The sequence below is a fragment of the Camelus dromedarius genome, chromosome 16, assembly GCF_036321535.1.
Source record: "Camelus dromedarius isolate mCamDro1 chromosome 16, mCamDro1.pat, whole genome shotgun sequence".
In the NCBI taxonomy this organism is placed as follows: domain Eukaryota; kingdom Metazoa; phylum Chordata; class Mammalia; order Artiodactyla; family Camelidae; genus Camelus; species Camelus dromedarius.
In genome coordinates this window covers 49,686,739-49,712,592 of record NC_087451.1, presented here as the reverse complement: position 1 = coordinate 49,712,592, position 25,854 = coordinate 49,686,739, and the positions used below count along the sequence as shown (strand labels likewise).

The window sequence follows — 25,854 nt, the reverse complement described above, 5'->3', positions numbered from 1 at the left end:
TCTGTAGCTCATTTCGAGTCACTAGTTGCTACATTTTGCACAGTGGCCTCCTTTCTCTTTCTCTCCCTGTGTGTGTCCACAATACTTCCTGTCTTCCATGTATATATAAACACACACACACACACACACACACAGAGTATGTATGTATATACCCTACACATATGCAGGTATACGTACACTTAATTTTTGCTGAATCATTTGAGTCAGTTGTAGACACGACGACATTTCATCCCTGAACACTTCAACACATATCTTGTAAGAACAAGAGTGTTCCCCTACCCAGATGCAGCGTGATCACTGCAATCTCACAATACCATTAGCATATATGTACATCCATATTCAAATGTCCCAGTTATCTCAATTATGTCCTTTGTAAAAGTTTTTAAAATTTAAATCCAGGATCCCATCAAGAATCATGAATCGCATTTGGCATGTCTGTTTCGCTTCCTCTAATCTAGGGTCATTTCCAGACTACTTGATCTTTCCTGATATTGATGTTTTTGAAGCACCCAGCCAGTTGTTTTGCAGACTGTCTCTAATGTGGGTTTATCCGACTGTTTCCTTATAGTTAGATTCAGATTAAACTTTTGCTTGTTGTTTTTCCGCAAGTGTGACACTTGCATGATGCTGTGGGTGCTTTTCCATTGCAGCATGTTCATTTCAGATGTCCTGGGCCTTGAGGACATTTACCAGATCCCCAGACCCCAAGGTCTGGGCAGTGGGGAGGCCCAGGGAGCCGGCAGGTAAAGGCCAAAGCTTCAGTCTTGGCAGAGTTCACTGCCAGTGATGGCTACGGATGGTGGGGCACGCCCGCTGGTCCCCAAGGCCTACGTGAGAACTCCTTCCCACCAGCTGCGCTGGGTGGCCGACGGGTCACCTGCTGCTGCAGCCACTCTCTGTTGAAGCAGCTGCAAGGAGAGTAAGAAGGGGGCTGGGGGCATGGCTGTGCCAACACAGTCCCACTGGAGGGATGGGACAGCAGGGGGACAGTGACAGAAGGAACCAGAATAAAAATCAGACCGAAAAGGTGATAGATGGCTTGAACACACACACCAGAGAAGGACAGAAAAGCAGAGAGTCAGACACAGGAACAGAGGGAAACAGAGACTCAGACCCACAGGCCCACAGGAAAAGGAAACCACAAGCTGATGGGCTTCACTGACAACATCCAAGCCCTTTACTGAGGCTCTTGGGCTCTGGGATTTAGGAAAAGGGAGCAAGCTCACGTTTATACGGGTCAGACTCAGAGGACACAAGGGCTTCCCCCAAGAGGCCGTGTGGGTCACCTGCTCAGTCTGTACTTTTCCAAACACAGAACTGCTCTTTGGTGTCCCAGAAGCCAGGCCCCAGGCCAGAAGTTTCCTGCCCTAGCTCAGAATGTCCCCCCTCCTTTCATGGGGCTGTCGGCAGACAGAGAAGCCTGCTTGTGACATATCTGGGACAAAGGGGAGGAGCAGGAGAGAGGCAGACAGAGGTGAGGACCCAGAGAAAAGAAGGGCCCTAAAAATAGCCTTCCCTCTATGAGAGGGGAGGAATCGAAAATCCCAGGAGCCACCCAGCGGGTGTGACCTTAATAACCGGCCAGGGTTTTCTCACGAGAAAAGGGACTCCGGGGCAGAGAGTGGAGACTCAGGGAGAGGCAGAGAGGCTGCTCGGCTCCCAGACTGAGCAGGGAACCTAACCAGCAGTTCTTCCAGGGCGAAGCTCCTGCAGACGCTAATAGGGAGAGGCTCCCAGTAGAGGAACTCAGCGTGTTCAGAGAGGGCTTTGTGGCAATAACGTGCACTGCCTGGACTTTGGCAGGAGGAGATGAAAACGGGAAGAGGGCAGTCAGGAGCCAGGACCCAGGTTTCAGGGCTCACAGCTGAGCCCAAATGAAGCTGAACCCAAATGAACCCTTTCTGCCCGCTGCCCTCACCCCAAAGAACAAACCCCAGGCCCTGCGTCTTACTGAGGAGGTGGAGGGGCGTCAAGGGGCGGGAGAGGACATCCCGGAAACTCTCCAGCCATTCGCGCTGCTCCTTCTCGCTGGGGCAGGTGAAGACGAACCTCCGCTGGGGTGTGACGATGGTGAGGCCGGCTTTCCAGCGATTCCCCCAGATGCCCTTGGGCAGGTCCTCATACACCTGGTAGCCCTGCTCATTGCGCCCAAGAAACACCTGGCCCTGCTCAAAGGCATCCTGGAAATAGAGGACACAGGTCGTCAGAGGCCACACCTGGGGTGGAGGGCCACCTGCAGGCCTGGCAGCCCTCAGCTGTTTTAGTAAGAGAGGTGTGTGTGTTGCGGGGGGTGGGGTGGGCTGGGGGGCTCTTCTGGGGATTTCAGCTAAGTGGGACCCAGAATTTAAAAGCTCACACCATCAAAGAAATCACACACTGCATCCATTAAAACGGTACCTCATATTAATGGAGCGCTAACTCTGCACCAGGAATTCAAGTGTAGTAATTCATACACTGACCCTCATGGCAACCTCTGAGGAAGGCAGTGTTAGGAAGCCTGTTTTCCAGAGGAGACTGAGGCACAGAGCTAACTGCTCTGCCCAGAGCACAGCATGAAATGCAGCAGGGCTGAAACCGGAGCACAGGCAGCGCATTCCAGAGCCCTCGCCCCTAACTGCCACACTTCACCGCCTCCTGGTTAGACGCCAGCCCTGGAGACCGGAGGATGGGAAACACCTATTTAGGCACTAGGCACGCGGGCAGCATTTGGGACCCACATAAAGGACTTGCTGAAGGGGAGGGGAGAGAAGAGCTTCGTGCACAGGAGTGACTTAGAGACAAGCGAAGACGAGGTGTGGCCCCCGCTGTGTCTCTCCAGCCCTGTCACTTCCCCGTTGTCCCCAGCTGGCACTGCCTCCACCTCGGCTTGGGGTGCGGAGCAGAGGGGCGGGCCGTGGCTCTTACCAGTGGGTTCTTGTAATAGAGCAGCCTCCGCTCCTGGGGATCCAGAGCAAACCATCTTTTCTTGAAAGGTTCTCTCTGCTGCAAAAGAGGGAAGCTTGGACCAGGGCCAGCCAGGCTGGGGAGCCCAGAGGTCAGAGGGCCAGCCTGGGCCAGACCAAGGCTGTGGTCTGACACCCCAACCCTCCTTCCCAGGCCTTGAGGTCTGAAGGCTCTGCCCACCTCCTCACCCCCACCCGCTAGCTGGGCCATGCTGCCTTGGGGTGCTGTCTGCATGGGTGGGAAAAAGCCTTTTCCTCTTTCTCCAGCTGGGGACAAGAAGTCTCAGAATAAGGAAGCCGGGAAGTTACAAGAGGTTACTGCTCAGGGCGGCTGAGCGCTGGCCTTGGCCGAATGCAAACCTGGGCCAGGAGAAGGAAAGCCCCAGCAAGAACCACGGGGAGGGCGGTGCCAACAGGTGGTGAAGGAGGAAAAGGTGCAACCCTTTTACTAGCTTTCAAGCTGCCTGAGGCTTTCTTTACACTGATTGCCTAACACCTTTCATTGTCTTAACAACCATCCTGTCAGCATATTACACTTTTTAAAAAAAGCATCAGAATGCTGCCGTTTGGGGAGGTTTCTTTTTTTAGAGAGCCCCTTTGCTTTTCCCTTTCTGTCCTTTTCTCCTCTCCCCTCTCTTCCCTGCTTCCTTCCCTCACCACACTCCCTCATGTCCCCCCTCTACCCGTCTCCAGCCAGACTTCTGACTTTGAGCCTTGCCCCACCCAGCATCCAGGCTGGGTCTGAGATGTCCTGGGGCAGCAGGAGCCCCAGTCTTCTGGACCCGCCACGGGAGGCACAGGGAGGCCAGGCTTCCCTTCCTTCACAGATTAGGAGGCATGCGCAGCCAGCCGCTGGGCAGGGAAGGAGGCCCATTAGCGAAGGAGGGCAGAGGCTGGGTCTGAGGGATGGGAGTGCCCACGTGAGCCTCCTAAGCACAGGTGTCTTTTCTCAGGCCAATCACGAGCCCCTGTCTCACTTGGAGCAACCCCAGCACAGAGCACACAAAGGTTCTAGAATGTCAAAAGCATTCCCCTGAGGAGTCCCTTTCCAGCTGTGCTTTCCCAGGAGTAGTGCCAGTTAGATGGTTAAGAGGATAGAAGCTGGTGGCGATGCTGAGAAAGAGGAAAGATGCCCAGTTACAGGGAGAAGCACCTGCAGTGATGCTGGACCACACTCCAGCCAGCTGGGCCCCACTTGGTCCTTCACCCCAGGAACTCACAAACATCCACTTACTTCCTCTTCCTCCCTCCTCCCTCCCCCTGGTTCCCCATTTTCCCACTTCCCAAATTCCACTTGACTGCCTGCTGGGATAGGGGCCATGAAATCCACCTCCCCACCCCTGATCTTCGCGGAAGCAGGAGGATGTACCTTTGGACCAGTCTTTTCCATGAAGCCTTGTTTGAGGTAGTTCGTGGTGATGAGGGGCACGAGCTGGGGGGAGAGAGACACGCACACTGACCCCCTGCCTCACACCCCAGGAGCCCGAGGTTCTGCACCGAACTTGGCTCCCCAAAAAGGGGAAGTTTGGGATGGAGGATGTGTGCACACGGTTCATAGGGTTATATTTGGAATGTGGTATGAATGCAATTTTATTATTTCAACAGAACCAGACGGCAGCACCCCAGATGTCTGCCGAGCTTACCAGCACAGCTCAGGCTTGGTTTACAGACTTAGTTTAGGGATGCCTCCGGCAACCCCAGGAGGAGGGCACAGGCAAGGCTCAGAGGAGACCCTCCTGGTGTCAGGGGGCATATTCTGAGGGTCTCTTGTGTGTCACATTCTGGGTGCAAAATTCCCAACCACCCTGAGAGGTGGATATTATCACTCTCATTGCATCTATGAGGAAACTAGGTCTCAGAGAAATGGTGGGTATGATGAAGAGCCGGGATTCACACCTAGGACTGACAGACAGCAGACAGACACTAGTGGTACCCCTGCCACTACTCTATGATGCTAAAGTATAAACATGCCAGGGCCCTCTGATTGGGCCCCTGGCCAAGACATGGTCACTGGTGGGGACTCTGACCCAGGGCCACCAGTAGAGAAAGCTTTGGACTAGGAGTGAGGAGAACTGAGTTCTAGCTCCAGGTCTGACCTCAACCAGCTGTGTTACCTCGGTAAGACCTTATGCCTCTCTGGGACTGTTCCCCTCTATGGAATAAGAATACTGGATCACGGGATCTGCAGGATTCCTTCCAACTTGCCAGCCTACTCTCAGAGAAGCTTCCAGGGATTGATGCTGGTCTCCTGTGCTCCAGTGGGGGGTCACACTGGCCAGTCTAGAGCTTCGGATGACAATCCAGGCTTTGGAGAGCAGATTGGATCTCCGGAGCTCCTGGGCCCAGGGCAGGGGCAAAGGGGAAGTGGGGTCTAGGAAGAGGAATGGGAAGTCTGAAAGTGAGAAAGTTGTCAGCCAGAGACAAAAATACAAAGGACACCACTCCTCTGTCCCTAAAATGCATTCTGTAGGCTTTAATTTCTTCATTTGAAGACAGGGTCCCTAACCGCTCAGAGCCAGGGCAGGGCACGTCCAGGCCTCGGGAAACAATTGGAAGAAGCAGCAAAAGCAGGTGGATGGGCTGCTACGTACTGTACCTTGGATGCATCAGGGCTGGAGGACACGTGTTGTCCCCACTGTGACAGATGAGTAAACTAGGGCTCAGAGAGGTGATGTGCCTCTCTGACTTTGGGGCATGCCCTTTTTTTTTTAAATGGAGGTACTGGGAATTGAATCTAGAACCTCATGCACGCTAAGCATGTGCTCTACCACTGAGCTAAACCCTCTGCCCCCATGCACTTCTTATTAGAGGACCACAACCCCACTGGGCTCCCTGCGTTTCTGGCATCTGGATCCCTGAGCTCGAGCCAGGCCTGGGTGGTTGCCCTGAACCTCACACCATACACAGACATGGAGGAGGAGATATGGGGAGAGCGGCAGGTGGGGAGAGAACTGGGGGTGGATAAGGGGTAACAATGGTGGATGAGGGAGGCAAGAGGATGTTGAGGATGTTGGCCAAAGACCAAGTTCCTCTGCCGGGGACAGCAAAGTTGCAGAGTTAGTCCAGACAAATAAGGCCAAGCGTCTGCACTTCGTCCTCCGTCCTCTCCAGTCAGCAGCCAGCAGCCCCGCGCCGTGCCTGCGGGGGCATGCCTGCACCAGTTCCGCGTGCTGACTCTGCAGACTGGGAGGGCCCTGACCCAGGCCTGCCTGGAATTGCTCCCAGAGAACTGCCATCTCTGGGGCATCACTGGGCCTGGCGTGGACCCCTGCTCCAGACGCTTCACTCCCTGCAATCCTGGGAATTAAGGAGTTTTCAAGGAGGGCCTAAGGGTTTGGGATAAGAAAGTCCCAGGATTAACATGGTTTCTGCAGCCCTATCCCTTACCAAATCCTCTTAGAGCAGTCCGAAAACAGGGACCAGAGCCCGGCAGCTCAGGGCTGGAAGAGACCCTGAAGATGACCCAGACCAACTGCTATCTTACAGATGTGGACACAGATTCTCAGATGACGGGAGCTGCAGGGGTCACACAGCAAGTGAGCAACTGAGCATCCATGAGCACCCAGGCCTCCTGGCTCGGGGCAGCATCCACTGGCCCACACTCCACAGCTTCCTCAGCCAAGCCCGAGAGATGGAGATGGATGCCTCAGATGTCTGAGAACAATCAAAAGTGAAGTTCTCAGGTTCACCATTACTCTGTCCATGAAAGGAAGACTGCTCCTGTTAGAATTGTTCTGGGGAAGATGCCACTGCCTTCCCGAGACCAGAATATGGAAGGGCAAAGTGGGTTATTCAGTTGACATTCCTGGGACCCAGTTTCTCATCAGTGAAATGGGAATAATCACCCTAACCTAACTGCTGGCAGCAAAGAGTTACTTGATAAAAGGGATGAGAATATAAAATGGGCTCAAAAGCACTTTGTAAGCAGTACGTTAGGGACCATTCATACATTTTAGTGGGAGAAGGGGTCAGAAAGAGATGCCCAAATCCTGAACACCTTGACACCGTGGGTGGTGGTCACACATCTGCAAGAAGAGAGCCTGGCCTGCTTTTTGGAGGCCGCCTTGCCGTGTTGAGGCCTAACCCCCAGCCTCCCAAGGAGAAAGCTTTTGGTTTCCCTCTGAGGTCCGGAAACCCCCAGTCTCAAGGTCTTTGCTGCAAATAAACCTAGTCTGGCTTCAGAGTGTCTTCGGGGTCAGAAGACAAGGAGAGGAGGAGGTGGCTGAGAGGAGACGCGGAAGCTGGGGTCCACATTTAGCTCACCTCAGACTCTGGCGAATCAGGAAAGGCCATTTTTAGGTATTGCAGACGGGCTGCACGGAGAGCATTGAACCAGTCCACTATCTCCTGCAGAGAAAAATGCAAGGGACAAACGGACAGCCAGTGAGAAAGAGCTGGGGGTGGTGGCTGAGGCTGGTGGCAGGAAGCCAGCTGATCTCCAGGTTTGGGCACACGCACAAACTCCCAGTTCCACTCGGGGGCCTGTGGGATGACCACAGGCACCTGGGACAACAGTGCCAGAGTCCAGGGGGCTCACCTGAGCACGTGGGAAGCCACTGGCAGGGAGATCCCCAGAGCCACTGAAAGGACCAAGGTGAACCACACAGGAGTTATACAATGGCCAGGGACAGTGCTTGGCATTTTCTGATGTGTGTATGAATCACCTGAGGTTCTCATTAAAAGGCAGATTTGGATTCAGTGGGTTTGGGGTGGGGCCTGAGATTCTGCAATCCTAACAAGCTTTTGGTGATGGGATGCCAGTCCGTGGGACACACTGTGGGGGACAAGGGTCCTCAGATGTCAAAGACCAGCTTTCAGGTGGGGACAGGTGGCCCTGGGGAGATTCCTCCAATGGGGAGGTTCATCACCTGGAGTGCAACTTAGGCTAAGGCTGACTTGGACCTCCTGTATCACTCCACGAGAAAGCATCCCCCGCTCAGCGCATGTCCACCACCGTCTCTCACCGGGTGGACTGTGTATCTCGCCGGCTCGGCTTCTGCTCTGCTGCCCTCCTTTTGGTCCTCCCCACAGCAGCCAGAGTGATTTCCAAATTGCAAATCTAACTGAGTCTAGCTTAGAGTTCTCTCTGCTGCCCTCAGGAAAAGTCTTAAGTTCTTTAGTGTGACTTCCTTTGCCCTCTGAGCTCCTTCCATCCAAAACTATTTGCAATTCCTCCTCCCCACCCCCATACATGCTGCTCCTTCCTCCTGGAACATTGTGTCTCACCCACCTCTCTGCCCTCTACCTCTGACACACCTTTTACCTAGAACATTCTGCTACTCCTGAGGGTGAGTTTAGATGTTGTAATAGAGTTTTGCTCCGCCCAAGCCCTGATTCTATGAGAACTGCCCCACCCATTCTCACCCACCCACCACCCACCACCCACCACAGTTATAGCCACATTTGCTGCTATGATTCCACTCGCTCTTGGCCACAGTAACTGGACCATGGCTGGACCAATGCAGAGGCTGGATGGGGCTCATCAGATTCTTTCTCCTGGGAATTTGAAATTGGGAAGCTGATAGGCTTGCTGCACTTAGATGTAATCTAGTGATTGAGAAATTAATTTGAAATTGGTTTCAAAGAAATGCAACATCACTTCTCTCTTTCTCTCTCTCACATACACACACACACACCGTAGTTCCTGATTCTAATCTCTCAGGAGGCCCAGCCATACTTCTGGCCCTTGAAATAAATACTCCTGTGTCCTTCTCATTTGTGTCCCCTTTAAGCTGATTCACCCAGTTCTCAAATAGAAGCTCCTATCTCTGGAAAGCCTTTTGGACCACCCCTCCCCCCACCCCAGACTAGGCCACTTACATGTCTCCTGTGTGTCCCCAGCAGGACCTCCACCCCGTCACACAGCATTATCGGTGCCTATTTCCCCATCTGTCTCCCTCCAGAGACTCTGAGATCCTGGAGGCCTGCTCAGGGCACCGCCCCACTCACAACACGCTCCCCGGAATCTAGCACAGCACTGTGCACGTTGTAGGGAGGGGCCTTATAAGGGTTTCACAAAAGAGTGAATTCATGAATGCATCCCTGATACAGATGTGAAATCGCTCACCAGAGTCTGTCTTCTGCGGCCGCCGCAATCGTGAGCAAATAACATTTACAATGCACTTCACTGTAATGACATACTCTCCTGTTCGTGGTTCATGGTCACTCAACCCTCACAACCCTGCTAGGAGGTGGGTGTTATCATCCATAAACAAGCAGACTTAGGAAGGGAAGGGACCTGCCCTTGTAACACGTCTGGGAGTGGCATAACCAGGGCCCCAACTTCTGACTGCAAACCCCTGGCTCTTCAGACCGCACCACCAGGAGCTCAGCCCAGACTGGGGAAAGAGTATGAATCCTGCTGGGGCCGGGGGAGGGCGACCCATGGTTCCAGCCCAGTGCTAGGGCCCCTTGGGAAGATCCAGTCCTGGTATCTGGTTCCTGGCTCCTGCTGCTAAGGGCTCTCTCTCCAGCAGAGGCACATGGGGTGGGAAAATGGGTGCAGGGCTAAGGAACCATCGACTACATGACTCTGAGCAAATTACTTAACATGTCCATCCGTGCCTCAGTAGCATAGGGATAAACCACTTCTGGAGTTGTTCTGAGGATGAAGAAATAAGGTCTAGTGATTACCAAGAAGAGTGCCCGGCACAGAATTGATTGAAACTCACAAAATATCAGCTTCCACCTTGACCCCTCCCCACCTCCACCTGGCCTCTCTGGCCCTCGCCCAGTCCCCTGACCCTGCTCATCCTGGCCTGGCTTATTCCCTTGGACCTGCTCTTCTCTGATGGCGCTGATTTCCTGGACCTTTAAGGAGTGCTTCTCAAACTTCAGTGTGCATAAGAATCACCTGGGGATCCTGTTAAAAAGCACTTTCTAATCCAGTAGGTCCGGAGTGAGCCTGAGACTAGTTCTAACAAGCTTCCGGCTGGGGTGGTGTTAATGCTATTGGTGCCAGGCCACACGCTGAGAAGCAAGAATGCACCGCTGCCGCTGCGGGAGCTTCTATGCATTCCTCCTCTCATGCTAGGAATCTCTGGCCCTACCTGGATTTGCCGCCCGGGGGCACAGTCCCTCCTGGTAACTAGATGCCCCTTGGTGGCTGTGCACCGTCCAGACACACGCATGGTGCCCACCAGGTTCCCTTGCCTAATCTTGCTCTGCTTTCCTCATACCTCTGTTTCTGCCCAGAAAGTGACAATAGATTAAAGCCAACAGTAGTAGCAAATCTCGGGATGATGCGCGCAAAGGGAGTCAGGGAGCTGAGCCTGCCAGTCTGGGGATGCTCAGCTGTGGGCCGGCATGACAACGCCGTCATCTCACCTTCCCACTTTCGTGATACACAAACAGGTTCCTGATGTGGCCCTCTCTCCAGTAGGTGATCTGCAGCCCGTGGGGGTTCCCTATCTTCTCTGTCTGGAAGGTGGCATTCAAGTCCTTGATGCTGATGACAGCTTTGGGGTCTTTCCCCTAAAGAAGAAGAAGCGGATACTCAGGATGCTAACGGTCAGCAGGGTGACTCTCAGCCCCTTCGCCAGTGAGCCTTTAATGCCTTAATGCAAACAGATTCCCAATTCAGAACTGCATGGGTTTGTTTTAAAATTTTTTTCTCCTTCCAGTTTCATTGAGATATAATTGACATACAGTACTGTATACATTTTGGGTTTTGTTTGTTTGTTTGTTTGTTTGTGTGGGGGAGGTAATTAGGTTTTTAAAACTTTATTTTTAAATTTTTTTAATGGAGGTACTGAGGATTGAACTGAGGACCTTGTGCGTGCTAGACATGCACTCTGCCACTGAGCTATACACACCCCCTAGAATAATATTTTTTAGGTTGAGCCACATTATTGCATTTATTATTAGCTTGTCCCTTTTATTGCTGAGTAATATTCCATTCTACGGATACACTACAATTTATTTATTCATTCACTTGTCAATGAACATTTGGGTACTTTCCAGGTTTTGGCTATTACAAATAAAGCTTCTATGAACAAGATTTATATAAGTTTTTTTGTGTAGACTTTTTTTTGTTCCTTTTCAGTAAATATCTAAGAGTGGAATGGCTGGGGTATGTGGCTAAGTATACATTTAACTTTATTAGAAATTGCCAAATTGTTCTTCAAGGAGGTTGTATCATTTCATGTCCCACCAGCAATATATGAGAGTTCCAGTTTCTCCACATCCTTGTCAACACTTGATGTTGTCAGCCTTTTTAATTTTAGCCATTCTGGTGGGTACTTAGTGTATCTCACTGTGATTTTAATTTGCATTTCCTTGACTGCCAGAGAGATCAGGTATCTTTTCTTTTATTTATCAGGCATTTTGATTTCCTTTTAGGCAAACTCCCAATCTATTTCCTTTCCTATTTTGCCAGTAGGTTGTCTTTTTCTTCTTGATTTGTAATTTTTTTTTAATGTGTTCTGGGTATTAATATTTTGTTATGTTGAGATATCTTCTGAGTTTCACTTTCTTTATTTTTCACTTTTTTGTATTATCCAAATTTTTTACATAAAAATAAGTTACCTTTATAATTTAAAAGTTTTCCACTTGGGGAAAGAATTTAAAAAAGAACAAAAGCAACTCATTGCATTTTTAGACTGCTTTAGACTGACCCGGCTTAGCTGCTGTAACAAACAGATCAACTTTCTCCAACGAAGGATGAGGAGACTGACATTCTAACTCACAACAGCTACTGGGCTTTCATGCCTGCTCCTAACTCTGCAGTAGCACTATTTCTTCCAACATTTTGTACTTGAAATACTTTCCAGTGTTTTAAGTTGAAGGCTGAGAAGAAATCCGTACTCTCCTTTGAAGGCTTAGTACTCTTCATCCCTCATCATTTTTCACCTGGCCCCAGACTGCAGCCACACTGGAGAGACCCTCTGGCATTGCTCTGATCCATCCAGGAAAGCAACAGGAGAAATAAACAGTAATTTCTGCATCTAGGAAATGGAATAAAGTGAAAGCTAAAGTGCTCAGAGCTTGTCCTTCTCTTAATTTCTTGGCCGTTCCTTCACATTCTCTTTGCTGGAAACTTCTCATCTTTCTGTCCTCTAAATATTGGACTATCCCAGGGCTCATAATGGTTGATAATCTCCAGACATGGCCCTCACCAATTCCTTTCCTCCTGGTATGCACATGACACTCTACGCATAAAGAGGTGGAATCTATGTCCCCTCCCCTTGAATTGGTGATGGCTGCGTGACTTGTTTTGACCAACAGACAGCAGTTCCTGGCCGAACCTTTAAGAGGCGTGGCAGCATCCCCATTTGCTTGGGGGAAGCTGGCTGCCATGCTAGTACGAAGCTTGAGCTAGGCTCCTGAATGAGGAACAGTCCCATGGAGAGAGGGAAGCCACAAGGAGGAAGCCAAAGCACCAGACACGTGAGTGAGGGCTTCCTGGGTCTTCTAGTCCAGCCCAACCACCAGGAAAATGTAGCAGACAAAGTGACTCAGTTAATTCCACATGGAGTTCAGTGATACAGCCACAGCCTGCTCAAATTCCTGACCCACAGGATCGTGAGAAATAATAAACTGATGCTTTAGGACACTGAATTTTAGGGTGGTGTGTCACCCAGCAACGAATAACAAAAATACTCAGTCCTCACACATCTTTTCTCATCCACACTCGCTCCCCACCCAGGTGATTCCAGCCAGGCCTGTTGCTAAACCAGTTTACAGACTGATGACTCCAGCTCCAAATTCTCCCCAAACCTCCAGACTCATATATCCAACGTCTTCCTCAGTTCCTACTTGGATGACTAATAAGCATCTCAAATGAAAAAGGACTCTTGATCATCCCCTTAGGGAGCTAAGTCTTTGCCATCTCAGCAAATGACAAATCTATCTTTCTAGCTGCGGAAGGCAAAAATCTGGGAATCATTCTTTAAAACAAAAAAGTATTGGAGTTTCATTTTATTATTCTTATTATTTTAGTGGAGGTACTGGGGATTGAACCCAGGACCTTGTGCATGCTAAGTATGCATTCTATCACTGATCTGTACCCTCCCCTCAGGGATCATTCTTGATTCCTCTGACTTTCACACTCCGTGTCCAATCCTACAGTAGATCCTATTGGCTCTACTTCCAAAATGTACACAGAAGCCGACCGCTTCGAACCATCTCCTTCACCATTATCCTGATTTAATCTGTTATTCCTCACTTGGATGACTACAGTAGCTTCCTAACTATTTTCTCTGTTTCCACTCTTGCCTTCTCCTTGCCCACTCTCACCCCACTAGCAACCAGAGTGCCCTCTTTAAAAAGTTTTAGTCAACGTATATCACTTCTCTGCTCAAAACCCTCTTGTGGCTTCCCAACAGCAAAGTAAAATGCAAACACCTAAATTTTTGGTAAATTATATATCCAATAAGGGACTTGTATATAGAATATATAAAGAACCATTACAACTCAATAATAAAAAGACAAATAACCTAATTAAAATATGGGGAAAGGATGTGAATAGACATTTCTACAAAGAAGAAATACAAGAAATGGCCAGTAAGCACATGAGAATACCCTCAACATCATTGCCACCAAAGAAATGCAATTCAAAATCACAGTGAGTTATTATCTCATGTCCACCAAGATGGCTGTAAACAAAAAGACAGATAATAACAAGTGTTGGTGAGGATGTGGAGAAATTAAAACCCTCATACATTGCTGGTAGGAATGTAAAATGGTAGCAATAAATGGAAATAGAAATAAAAACAAAAATAAACAAATAGGATCTCATTAAATTTAAAGGCTTTTACACTGCAAAGGAAACCATAGACAAAATGAAAAGGCGACCTACAAAATGGGAGAAATATTTGCAAACGATGCTACTGACAAGGGATAAATTTCTAAATCATACAAACAGCTCATACAGCTTAATATAAAAAAAAAATCAAACAGCCCAATTAAAAAATGGGCAGAAGACCTAAAGAGATATTTCCTCAAAGAAGACATACAGATGGCCAACAGGCACATGAAAACATGCTCAATACTGCTAATTATTAGAGAAATGCAAATCCAAACTATAATGAGATATCACCTCACACCAGTCAGAATGGCCATCACTAAAAAGTCTACAAATGATAAACGCTGGAGAGGGTGTAGAGAAAAAGGAACCCTCCTACACCATTGGTGGGAATGTAAATTGGTGCAGCCATTATGGAGAACAATATGGAGGTTCCTTAAAAAACCAAAAATGGAGTAACCATATGATCCTGCAATCCCACTCCTGGGCATATATCTGGAGAAAACTCTAATTCAAAAAGACACATGCACCCCAATGTTCATAGCAGCACTAGTTACAATAGCCAAGACATGGAAGCAAACTAAATGTCCATCAACAGATGACTGGATAAAGAAGGTGCGGTCTACATATACATACGATGGACTATTCTTTACTCAGCCATAAAAAAGATTGAAATAATACCATTTACAGCAACATGGATGGACTTAGAAATTATCATATTAAGTGAAGTTAGTCAGACAGAGAAAGAAAAATATCAGATGATATCACTTATATATGGGATCTAAAAAAGGTATACAGATGAACTTATTTACAAAACAGAAATAGATTCACAGACCTATAGTTACCAAAGGGGAAAGTGGGGGAGGGGAGGCATAAATTAGGAGTTTGGGGTTAACATACACACACTACTATATATGAAATAGATAAACAACAAAGATCTATTGTCTAGCACAGGGAACTGTATTCAATATCTTATAAAAACCTATAATGGAAAAGAATCTGAAAAATAGCATATGTATATATATACATATGTGTGTGTATAACTCAATCACTTTGCTGTACACCTGAAACTAGTACAACATTATACATTAACTGTACTTCCATTAAAAAATGGCTTAAAACAAAAGAAGAAAAAGTGTTGGAGAGGATGCAGAGAAATTCGAACCCTCACACTTTGCTGGTGGGAATGGAAAATGGCGCAGCTACTTCGGAAAAAATCCTCAAACTATTAGACATAGAGTTACCGTATGACTCAGCAATTCCACTCCCAGGGGGAATTACCCAAGAAAGATAGAAACATATATCCATATGAAAACTTGTACATGAATGTTCATAGCAGCATTATTCATACCAGCCAAAAGTGGAAATAACCCAACTGTCCATCAACTGCTGAATGAATAAGTGAAATGTATTGTATCCATACAGTGGAATATTACTCGGCAATAAAAAGAAATGAAGTACTGATACATGCTACAACATAAATGAACCTTAAAAACATAGTGCTAAATGTTACAAACTATCACTTACAGTATGGGTCTATTTATATGAAAGGTTCAGAAGAGGTAAACTCTACAGACAGAAAGTAGATTAGTGGTTGCCTAGGACTGGGGCGGGGAGGGGAGGAGCTAACACATGGATTTCTTTTCGGGGTTATGGAAATATTCTAAAATTGATTGTGGTGATAGTTGCACAAGTCCATGAAAATACGAAAACTATTAATTATACACTTTAAATGGGTGAATTCCATGGTATGTGAATTTACATCTCACTTTAAAAAGGTGAATCCAATGGTATGCGAATTTATATCTCAATAAAGCTGTTTCAAGGAAAAAAAAAAAAACCAAGTCTTACTATGGCCTACAAGGTCCTCCACTCATTGAGCCCGTCTCCCTCAATCCTTTCTTTGTTCAATCTGCACCAGGCATTCTGGCCTCCTTTGGTGCCCTATAGACCCAGCAAACATTCCCAGCTCAATCCAGGGCTGTGGTCACGGTTGGGCAGTTTGTGCACTGAACGAAAAGTCCCTGGCTGGAGGTGCAAGTGAGAACTGTCGTCCAGGCGTCTGCTTGTCTACGTGAGACCAGGGCTGCACCCTCTCAGAGGAGTCATCGTTTCTAATCAGCACTCAGGTCTGCGTGCTGACCACGGCCATGACCAGGGCTTCTGCATGTGCTGCTCCCTCTCCTCCCACCCCTCCCCCACAGGTCCACGTAACTCACTCCGTTTACTCAGTTCTCTGATCCAGGGACCTCGGAGAGGCCTCCCTTGACCCACTTGTGGTAGCACCTCTCCCGCATCCACACTCCCATGCTCTAACCCTTCACCTCCTTTTTCCTTCCTTTCTTTTTTTTTTTTTGTAATTTTCTTTTATTGTTTTCTTTTTCTTCCAGTTTTATTGAGCTATAGTTAACATATATCACTATAAATTTAATGTGTACAGCATGGTGATTTGACTTACATACATCATGAAATGATTATCACGCTAAGTTTAATACATCCATCATCTCCTATAGATCCAAGATTAAAGAAATAGAAAAAAATTTTTTCCTTGCGATGAGAACTCAGGATTTACTCTTTAACAACTTTCGTATATAACATAGAGCAGTGTTAATCCTATATATCACGTTGTACATGATGTCTCTAGTATGTATTTATCTTATGACTGAGAGCTTGTACCTTTTGGCTGCCTTCATCCAATTCCTCTCCCCACACCCTCCGCCCTCTTTTATTTTACTTTGTAGAACCTCTTGCCACTGGATAGATTATGTGTTGAGGTCTGTTTTGGTCACCACCTGTCTCCATCTACTAGAATGAAAACTCCATGGGAACAGGAGCTTCATTTAGATCCACTGCCGCTTCCCCAGGGCCTGGAAGAAAGGCTAGTCTACAGTAGGGGCTTAACAAGCATTTCTCGAGTGCATGAATAAATGAAGCAACATCAAGTGGTCATCAAAGGACTAAACATGGACCAGCCTAAGCCATTCTAGGTGAACAGAGAGGCATGCTTTTTAGTGGGCTGGGTTGATTGTCCAGACAAGAAAAGTCGCAGAATGCAGCACCTAACTCTCAGTGGCTGATGCCATCCACGTGACAAGGCACCACTGACCAAAATGCAGACGTCAGCGGGGTGAGAGCCAGCGCCTGGGGAGGGAGGGCCCCCACTGCTCGGGCCTCTTACCTCCTCCTTAGTGTAGTACTTCAGCAGGCCTTCCCTCGCCAGGAGGACAAACCTCCTTCTCAGGAACTGTGCGTTATCCCTTCCCCGTTTCCACAGGAACCCTTCTCGGTTACCTTCCACCAAGGATGAGAAAGAGTGAACACAGCTTTCAGACGAGCCAGCAACTCACGCACCCCGTACTGTAGGTCTCAGGGGTGGAATGAACCTTCCACCTGTTGCTGAAATGTCACAAATCTAATTTAGCTATTTCAGCTGCAGGACATGAGGGGTCCCGTCTGGGGGCCAAATCTGCAATGCTGTATGATTTCCGTCGGGATCCCCCCAGCCTTCTTCCATAGCTGTCTCCTATGAAGACATAGGAAACCCTTGAGGAGGCTAAGTACTGAGAAACTGGAGTGATTCTGAAAGAGGCCCAACTTCACGCTGACATCAGCCTAATGAAACTCTCCAGAGTGTGGGGTTAGTGAGTGACGTCTAGGCCCCTGCTGGTGGGTGACTCGCCTGTGCTCCTGGTAGCCGGGAGAGTTGAGCACTGGCTGCCTCTGGTCCTCAAAGAGTGGTTTTGTACACTTTGCTCTCTGGGTCAATGTCACCTCGGACTCAGAGCAATTGGGCAGACACTACCACAGGTCCAGGGCCACCGATGAGGTGGCACCCTGCACAAAGGCAGGAAAGGAGGCGAAATCCAGTCCATGTACTCTCCCAAGCCTTGTGCCACACCGGGGACTACATTAGCCAGAAGCAGGGGTGTCGGTTTCTACTTGGTCTGCCTGGTGGGTGAATCCTCTTGCAATTTATACTAAGACTCTGTACACCTCTGGCCCTGCAAGGTCCCGAGACCAATGTCTTCTCAGCCACCCAGACCATAAAACCCCACTGGCCGATGTATTGCTATTTCAGAGGCAGAGGAACTCATACCTTGTCCTCTGTGGCCAGAGCAAGGGCAGCAGGTCTCTGTCGGCTGACCTAGTTCAGGCACTTTGTGTTCTAGCACGCATCAGAACAGACCTCAAAAGATGATGAAAATAACTTTACCTGGGGGTGAGATGGTTTTCCCATCAGCCATAAACTCCTGTCTCTCATACTTAGCTCGAATCCATTGCTCCTTTAAGACCCTAAAAGGAGAGACCCTTTAGTCAGTTGTGTTTCATGCATCCTCTTCCCACAGTAACTTTCTGAGCTCCTGCGGCTGAAGGGAGCATCCCAGCAGGTCCCTGATTGCCTACGCAGGCTACCCAGGGTTTCCCACCTGGCGACCATTAACATTCAGGGCTGGGTAATTCTTTGTGGTTGGTGGGGGGGAGGGGGGAGCATCTTGTGCTTTGTAGGATGTTTAGCAGTATCTCTGGCCTCTCCCCTCTCGATGCCAGGACCATCCCCTCCCCAGATGTGATACCCCAAAATGTCTTCAGACATTGCCAGTGTCTCCCCAGGGAGATATATTTCTCCCAGGGGGCTGTATGCAAACCATTGTGCTATTCCAACCTCAACCTCAGCCCTCTAGGTCAGTGAGACAGGCAACACCTCCCCTGGACCATCTCCTCTGCCACATCCCACTGAAGGTTCATGAGCTTAAGCCAGGAGGGTCCATGAGCCTCTTCCTGTGGCCTGCTTGTGAGATCTGGCCATGCTGCACTGGACAGAGCAGTCTGACCACCTGGGGACCTGGTCCTACTCTACCATTTATCCACTGTGTGACCCAGAGCAAGGTCCTTAACTCCTCTGAACTTGTTGGGGTTTCAACACAAAGGACCAGAATCATGCTGAGCACATAGTAGGTGTTTGATGTCAGCCCAACCAGGTATTGTCATCCGTGACCCCTGCAGAAAATCCATGCAGCTGAGAGTGGACTTATTTCAATTGTTTAGTTCCTTCTTGCCTTTTCCAGGTAAATGTCCAGGGTTTATATGACCTCATCCCTCAGTCATAGGGTTGACCTAGAGCTGAGTGCCTGGCCCAACTGGCCAATCAGAGCTCTGCCCTGGGATGTGGGGACCAAAAGGAGCAAAACTGAGAGCGATGGGCTGGAAGCCCTCGCCAGGGTCAAGCTGGAGCCTGGATCATGGACGTGGCCTTGCATCCGGCTACACGAAGGAAGCCTGGCTGAGAAAAAGAGGCAGAAAGGGGAGGCAGGAAGGGGAACCAGAGAGATTTCAAGAGACCTGATAGTGCTTGAGCCCTGGTGTTCTTCCTGAGGGTGGCTCCAAATCTGCTCTTCCTGTGGTCTGATCCCCAGAACCCAAAAAAATCCCCTTGTGCCAAAGCTGGTTGAAACTGAGTTTCTGTCACATACAATCAAGAGCCCCACTGCATGCACAATCCTTGCCCCCAGCACACAGAGGAACCCTAAGCCACAGGATCAGAGATAGGAGAGGGAATGGGGACCGAGATCCTGAAGGGGAGGAATTCAGGGGCTTTTAGAATAGAGAGTTGGAAGCCATTAGCATTCAGCCAAAAGGGGTTAAAGTGCAGGGCTGTTGTTGGAATCATGACAACATGGTGTCTGTGGTGCTGGCAGCAAGCCTAGAGCTTAGCAGGTGCTCACCAAGTGCCTAACCCTTTCCCCTTGGAGCAAAGGGCTGAGCGGCAGCAGTGAGGCCAGATGAGCCAAGCTCTCTCCAGGCACATCCCTCAGCTGGGCCAGGGACCAGCCAGTAGTCCGAAGCAGACACTGAGAGAGGGATTAAAACCAGTGTGAGGCTGTCTTGTGAGATGTTTTACATAAGTTATCTTATTTAAGCCCTAGCACCATGCTATGATGTAGGCATCACCCTCTACATTTCAGGGATGAGGATGCCACGAATCAGAGAGGTCAGCTAACTTGTCCACCTCTCACAGCTACATAGCGGTAGAGTCAGGAAACCACACAAGTTCTTCTGATTTGAAAGCTTTGTCTGCCCTGCCACTACATGCCGCATCAGTAGCCCCTGGGTTGTTTAAGTACTGGGAAACTGCAGGACCAGGAAATCACCCACTCACAGGCAGTCGTTGGCCTGGGGGATATAGTAGAAAGCAGGGACTCTGGCTTCGTACTTGGCCTTCACACGGAGGTTCCCGTTGTGGGTCATAAACTGCAAGACAACAGCAACTTGGAGTAATGTTAGAACTTGAAAAAATGTGAAATGAAACCACAGTCTACCCAGAAGGCCGTTGTTCTCACTGGCTCCTAGGCTGAGTCAGGAGACACTCCTACTGGAGTTTGACGTGTCCCACTGAGCTGGGTATCCATGCAACAAGGTGCTGGAATAACCATGCCGCATACAGACTGAGCACTTAACAGCTCTCACACATTTGTTCATTTGATACCCTCAACCACTGTAATCTGACCATCCCCATTTTAGAGGTGGGAACACTGAAGCTCAGAGAGGTTAGGTCACTTGGCCAAGGTGACACAGCTAGTAAGTGGAAAAGCTGGGATGTGAACACAGACCAGTCTAACTTGAACCCAGACCAGTCTAATGGCAAAGCTCATGTTCTTTCTCCGACCTGCTCCACAGATGGCCAGGACCACCAGCCACAATCCCTGCAAGTCTGCAGGAGTCAGATAGAGCTGGGGGATGGGAGAAATTTGCCCCATAGAGTATGTAAGTCAGAGGATCACTGGGGACCTTTGGCACATGAGAGGCCCAGAGGCAGATGTGCCAGGAGTAGCCTTGGCCAACAGTCACCACTCAGGAACAGTAGTAGGCCATCTGGGATGAGGGCACATATGGAAAAAAAATTAGGTTTTAATCTATATCCCATGGGCACGGTGAACACTATTCTCCCCTCCCCCAGTGGCCACCGGGCTGTTGGGCCACAGGATTCAAGTGCGTTTTGGATCTCAGCAGAGCAGGGTTCACATCCCAGCTGTGCCATTTGGTCACTGACGGACACTTGGGCAATAATTGAGCTACAGGGGATTCCCCTGTAAAGATGAAGAAAATGTATAACAGGAGCCATGAGTCACAAAGGAACAAGCTTCAGGTTTATGTCCTACTTTCCTGGTTTCCTGTCTTTGTCCTGCACTAGAAGGCAAGCTCCATGTGGACGGTATCTTGCTCACTGCTCTCCCCTAATACCCAGCACATGTAGGCCTTCAGTAACTTGTATGGCATGAGTAAGTAAAGCATCCAGTCCAGCGGTCTAACACGGTGCCTGGCACAGATGGGCACTCAGTAACATGAGGACGAACTCATCTAGCCAGCACAGTTTAAGACTGCCTGCTCTTTGAAGGTCTGGCCAAAATGTCCAGGCCAAAGGTGTCCTTCATCTCTGAAGGGCAGGAGAGCAAAGTGGCTTGTTCCCTGGCCAGGAGGACTGGAGGGGGGACAAAAAACCAAGAATCAGGATACTTCTGTTCCAGTCCAGGACTTCAGCTAATGAGAAAAGTAGCTGTTAATCGACTGCTTACTTTGTACCTGCATTGATCCTGTGTTTAATCCTTACAGTTGCCCTGTGAAGGGGTAGTGTTATCCCTCTAATACAGATGTGGAAACTGAGGGTCCACAACTAGCCTTAAATAGCAAGCTCAGGGCCTCACAGCTTGTAAGTAAGCAAGTGATGGAGCTAGGATTTGAACTCAGGGCCTCTGTCTAAGGTATCTCTAACTGGCTCCTTATTGCCCCTCTCTGGACCTCAGTTTCCTTCCCAGTAGAATGGGAGTGCCCTGACCGTGCCTCCACTTCAGTCCTGCTGTTCCAAGGCTCCCCAGGTCGGCCCCTTGCTACCTCCACAATACTGTCGTCCCAGAAGTCAAGTCTCACAGATTTCACTCTGCTGATTTCAGGGAAGTTGCGGTGGACTCCGGAGCAATTCAGACAGATGAAGATGCCTAGCTTGTAAGAGGCCCAGTCGGGATCTGCGGGGAGAGAGGGCAGGAGCAGAGCTGGGCGGAGGGCTGGATGAGGAAACCAAGGTTGGGCTGGGGGCGCTGGGAGAGACAGGGCTTGGCAGATAGCCTGGGGCGGTGTCCAGCTCAGCCCAAGTCTTCTCTCTTGCTCTCCCAGCCTTGGGTGAACTAAGATACCAGCACGAAACTCTCCGGTAAGCCCACTGGCCCTGGAGTGGCGGCGACCAGGATGAAGATCTTGTAAGGAGTCCCGGGGATGGGGGTGAGAGGCCGAGGCGCGCGCGATGTGGAAGTGACAGGACCTGGGGTAACCCGAGAGGAGAGGGCGAAGGGGGAGAGACCCGCACCTAGGCGCTTGTCGCCTGTCTGGGGAGCTGCAGGGGGGAGGGGGGCCGAGTCAGGGCCCGCTGTGTCCGTAGGATCGGAGCGCTGTGGAGCAGGAACGCGGGAGGGCCCCTGGGCGTCCGGGTTGGGGGAGGGGACACTGGCCGTCAGGGAACCCTGACCTGGAGTCTGGGACCTCTGGTGTGCGGGATGTTTGTGTCCGAGGGTGTGGGAAGTGGCTAGGTCCTGAGTGAAGATGTCAAGGGCTGAGGTCCGGGTGGGTAGGGTGTCTGGAGGGGGAGGTGAGCAGAATGGTCAGGGCACTCGGGTCCGGGATGTCGTGTTGGGATCCTGAGTGGGGAGGTCAGAGGATTTGGGTTCGGGTAAGCGCGGTACTGGACGGGGAGAGGGCGGTCAGGGGCCCGGTTCGAAGTGGTGTCATATGTGTCACGCGAGGTTCCAGCGGGGGTCCGGGATCGGCTCGGGTCTGGAGGGAGGAGAGGGGGCCGGCGGGCCAGAATCCCGCCCTGGGTCCCTGGCTGCACGCGCCGCCGCGCCCTTACCCGCCGCCCCGCAGTCGGCGCAGTACGCGTTGCCGGTGCCCGCCGCCCGCAGCAGCTCCAGCAGCCGCTTCTTGTTGCGTTCACGGTCGCCCATGGCCGGCCCGGCGGGCTCAGCAGGGCTCAGCCCCACAGCCCCCCGGCCTGCGGCCGCCCATGACCAGCGCGCTCGCGGGACAGGTAGAGTGGGACGCAGCCCCAGTGTCTCCCGCCCGCCCGCGCCGGCAGCCCCGCCCCCAGGACTGTAAGCCCCGCCCCCTGGACTTTCCGCTGGGCCCTCGGCAAGGCCAGTTCACCTCCAACTCCGCGGACTGAACTCCTCTCTCAGGCGGACATCCGGCCGGGAGGGACCCGCGTGCCGGGCTTGGAGTCACTCACCCTGGCCGAAGATCAAATCCTGGTCCGCCAGTGGCTAATTTCGTGACAGTGGACAGCCTAGTCAACCATTCTGGGCCAGTTTCCACCTCTGTCGGAAGGGAATAGGGTGTATGTCCCTTGGAAAATTAAACAGTATCTAACTTCTGTTACAGCCTTCTCCTGATCCTACATCTATTTAGAGACTTAGAAACATTCAAATGTCACCTCTTCGGGAAGCCCTCCTTGATATCTAGCCTTGAGTAATCTCTCCAGCTTCTGGTCTTGCTAGAATGCCGACCATTGTAGGATCAGGTGATTCCTTTGGCCCCGAGCACTTTCTATCTACCTTGAATCACAGTTATTTATGTATGTATGTCACACCTTCCCTGTCCTCAACACACACACGTTCACACTAGATAGTTTGATGTCAGAAGTTTCACTTCTGTAACCCACACAGCTCCTAGAAAAAGCACCTGCACATTTTTACAAGTCCAATAAATAGTTGCATGGCTCTGTTGAGCAGGAAATGTGGTTTCACCAGCCAGGACACCGCTGGGCACTTTTATCTGTGAAGTTCCATCACTGTGAGGTGTGGGGCTGGCTTAGGGGGCCCCATCCCTGTCCTTCCTTAACACCATCCTCCGTGACCCACAGGCTTCTGGTAATGCACACATTGGGCACACTTGCCATCCCCTCTGTAGGCAAACACCCATCTGTCATATGCATAAGGCTTAATGAACATGGATCCTAAATTTCCATCCTGATGCATTACAGCTAATCTTCTAGCTGAACTGTCAGTATCCCCAACACACAGGCATGCACACATGCAAACACATGGGGCAGCATGGTATAATGGGATGAATCCAGGAATTCAGGCTTTGAGTCTTGGTTCCATCCTTTACTAGCTATGTGGTCTTGGGTCCTTCACTTCTCTGAGTTTTGGACTCCTCATCTGTAAAATGAGGGTGGAGAGATCACCTAATAGGGTCATTGAGATGAGCCAGTTCGTGGAACACAAGCCATCAAAACGCAATGGCTCCCTTGCTTCTCCTGCCCCTGTGGTCTACTCATGGGATCATCCCTTGGAATGCTGTGTCATTTCCCATCTTCCCCAGAGTGGAGGAGGTCAAGCCCACAGGCCCAGGGTGGGGTGGGGTGGGGGGGCATTACCAAGAATATCCAGCCAGGAGGGTCTTGTCTGTGGGGGGTGAGGCCAAGCCCAGGAACAGCTCCAGAGGAACCAGTGAGAGAGTCCAGAAGGGGTCAGAGGGCATGCGGCTGTTTATCAAACAGGCCGAAAGATGATTCATTTCCGCTGCTATAGATGAAAAAAGGGACAGAAATAAATCTCCCAGGAGAAATATGGGAAAGGCAACCTAAGGCAGAAGTGGGGGAAGAAGAGGGGACAGGCCAAGGACATCATCTCTTCGCTGCCAATGCCAGGACAGAACTGGGATGGTGGGATAGGAGCACCTCTGTCCCCCTGAATGGCTCTCCTCCGCACCTTGAGCCTCAGCAACCCCTCCCTGGAGGTCCCCCCCCAAAAAAAAGCCACCTCAAGGGAAAATATAGCAACTCCTTCATGGTGAGAAGCTAGTGATCAAGATGTTTGTTTAGTTTCCTCCTTTCCCGTTCTATGTAAAGGAATTTCAAGGCTTAAGATGGAATTTCAGCCATCCTCAGAGGAAAAAAGAAAAGTACTATTATATTTTGTTGGTGATGGGTTTCTTTCTTTCCTTTGTTCTTTCTTTGGGGAGAGGGTTTGGGAGGGAGGGATGACGCCAATCGGTACTGAGTATTTTACAGAGTTTCACACTACTTGATCACGTTTGAGTTCCATGACAGCCCTCTGAGGGCAGCGTGCTATCCTCATGGAAGATAAGGGGTTGCGGTACCCAAGGTCACAGAGCCAAGCAAGGGTGAGAACAGGAGCCTACACCCAGGTCTCCTATTGCAGCGGCCGCCGCCCTTATGTCCGGAAACCTCACAGGGCAAGCCTGCTGTCCCTTGAGTCCTCCTCGCATTGCTGGATTTTTCTCCCTACTTTTTAAAAGCGTGTGACAAATCTCTATAGCATAAAATTGGCCACTTTGACCATTTTAAAGTGCACAACTCAGTGGCATTCTTTACATTCACAGTATTGTGCGACCATCACCACTATCATTTCCAAGCCTTTTTCATCGCCTCAAATAAAGACTGTAGCCAGGCTGGTGGGGATTGGACACGATCAAAGTCAAGCTCAGCTGTGTTCAGGAAACCAGAAGCTGCGCCTAAAGCAAGAACTCTGGGCCAAGGCTGTCTTGACCGTGGGACACAGAGCACTGGGATCCGGGCGGGCGGGCGGGCGGGAACTGAGGGGCAGAGTGGGCGGAGCCGGCCCCCCTTGTGCGCTAAGTCCATACAGCAGCTGCTGGGGTGAGGGGGCAGTCGGGCCCTGGGACGGAGTGTTCTCGGTAAACAAACCTCCCGGGGTCCTCAGAGCACAAACATCCGCCGTGCTCCCGGGATCCCGGGATCCCTGCCGCTGTTGAGCTGAGCCCAGTCGCAGCAGGGCTGGAAGAGAGCCTTCGGCCGCCTTCCCAGCTCTGAACTGGGCTCAGAGTCCTCCCGGAACAGACCAGAGCCCCTTGGAAACTAGTAATAATGTTTATCAGTTATAGAATTAAAAAAAACAAACAAACCCTGTAATACAGGAAATTTGGAAAATACAATAAGGAAGAAAGAAAGAAAGCACCACCCCCAATTATGGCCACCATGTATTCAGGGATTGCTGTATGTCAGGCCCCTTATAGGCATCATTCCATTTAGTCTTCAGTACAACCCTGAGGTAGAGACTGTTTATTTTATGCCCATTTTACAGATGAGGCAACTGAGGCCCTGAGAGAGAATTTAAGTGAATTTGTCCAAGGTTACACAAC

The 25,854-nt window shown here is 50.1% G+C and overlaps 1 protein-coding gene across 1 annotated transcript; it reads right to left on the bottom strand.

Annotated features, from left to right (window-relative positions):
• Window positions 1-46: 46 nt before the first annotated feature.
• ADAP2 (ArfGAP with dual PH domains 2) lies at window positions 47-22,781 on the bottom strand. Its single transcript, XM_031468314.2, has 11 exons — window positions 22,583-22,781; window positions 21,574-21,704; window positions 19,844-19,935; window positions 17,900-17,979; window positions 16,865-16,977; window positions 10,269-10,415; window positions 7,206-7,289; window positions 4,312-4,374; window positions 2,905-2,982; window positions 1,952-2,180; window positions 47-908 (listed from the first exon to the last, which is right to left on the bottom strand). The coding sequence occupies exons 1-11, from the start codon at window positions 22,674-22,676 to the stop codon at window positions 874-876; spliced, it is 1,146 nt and encodes a 381-aa protein (XP_031324174.1). The 5' UTR covers window positions 22,677-22,781; the 3' UTR covers window positions 47-873.
• Between the last annotated feature and the right edge of the window lie 3,073 nt (window positions 22,782-25,854).

Excerpts from the sequence above, each read along its gene's own strand:
- ADAP2 (XM_031468314.2), bottom strand. The coding sequence starts at position 22,676 with ATGGGCGACCGTGAACGCAACAAGAAGCGGCTGCTGGAGCTGCTGCGG. Across the intron at positions 17,980-19,843 it reads CCCCAGGCCAACGACTGCCT|GGTCTTAAAGGAGCAATGGA; the intron begins GTGAGTGGGTGA and ends CTCTCCTTTTAG. Across the intron at positions 2,181-2,904 it reads TCTATTACAAGAACCCACTG|GATGCCTTTGAGCAGGGCCA; the intron begins GTAAGAGCCACG and ends CTCTATTTCCAG.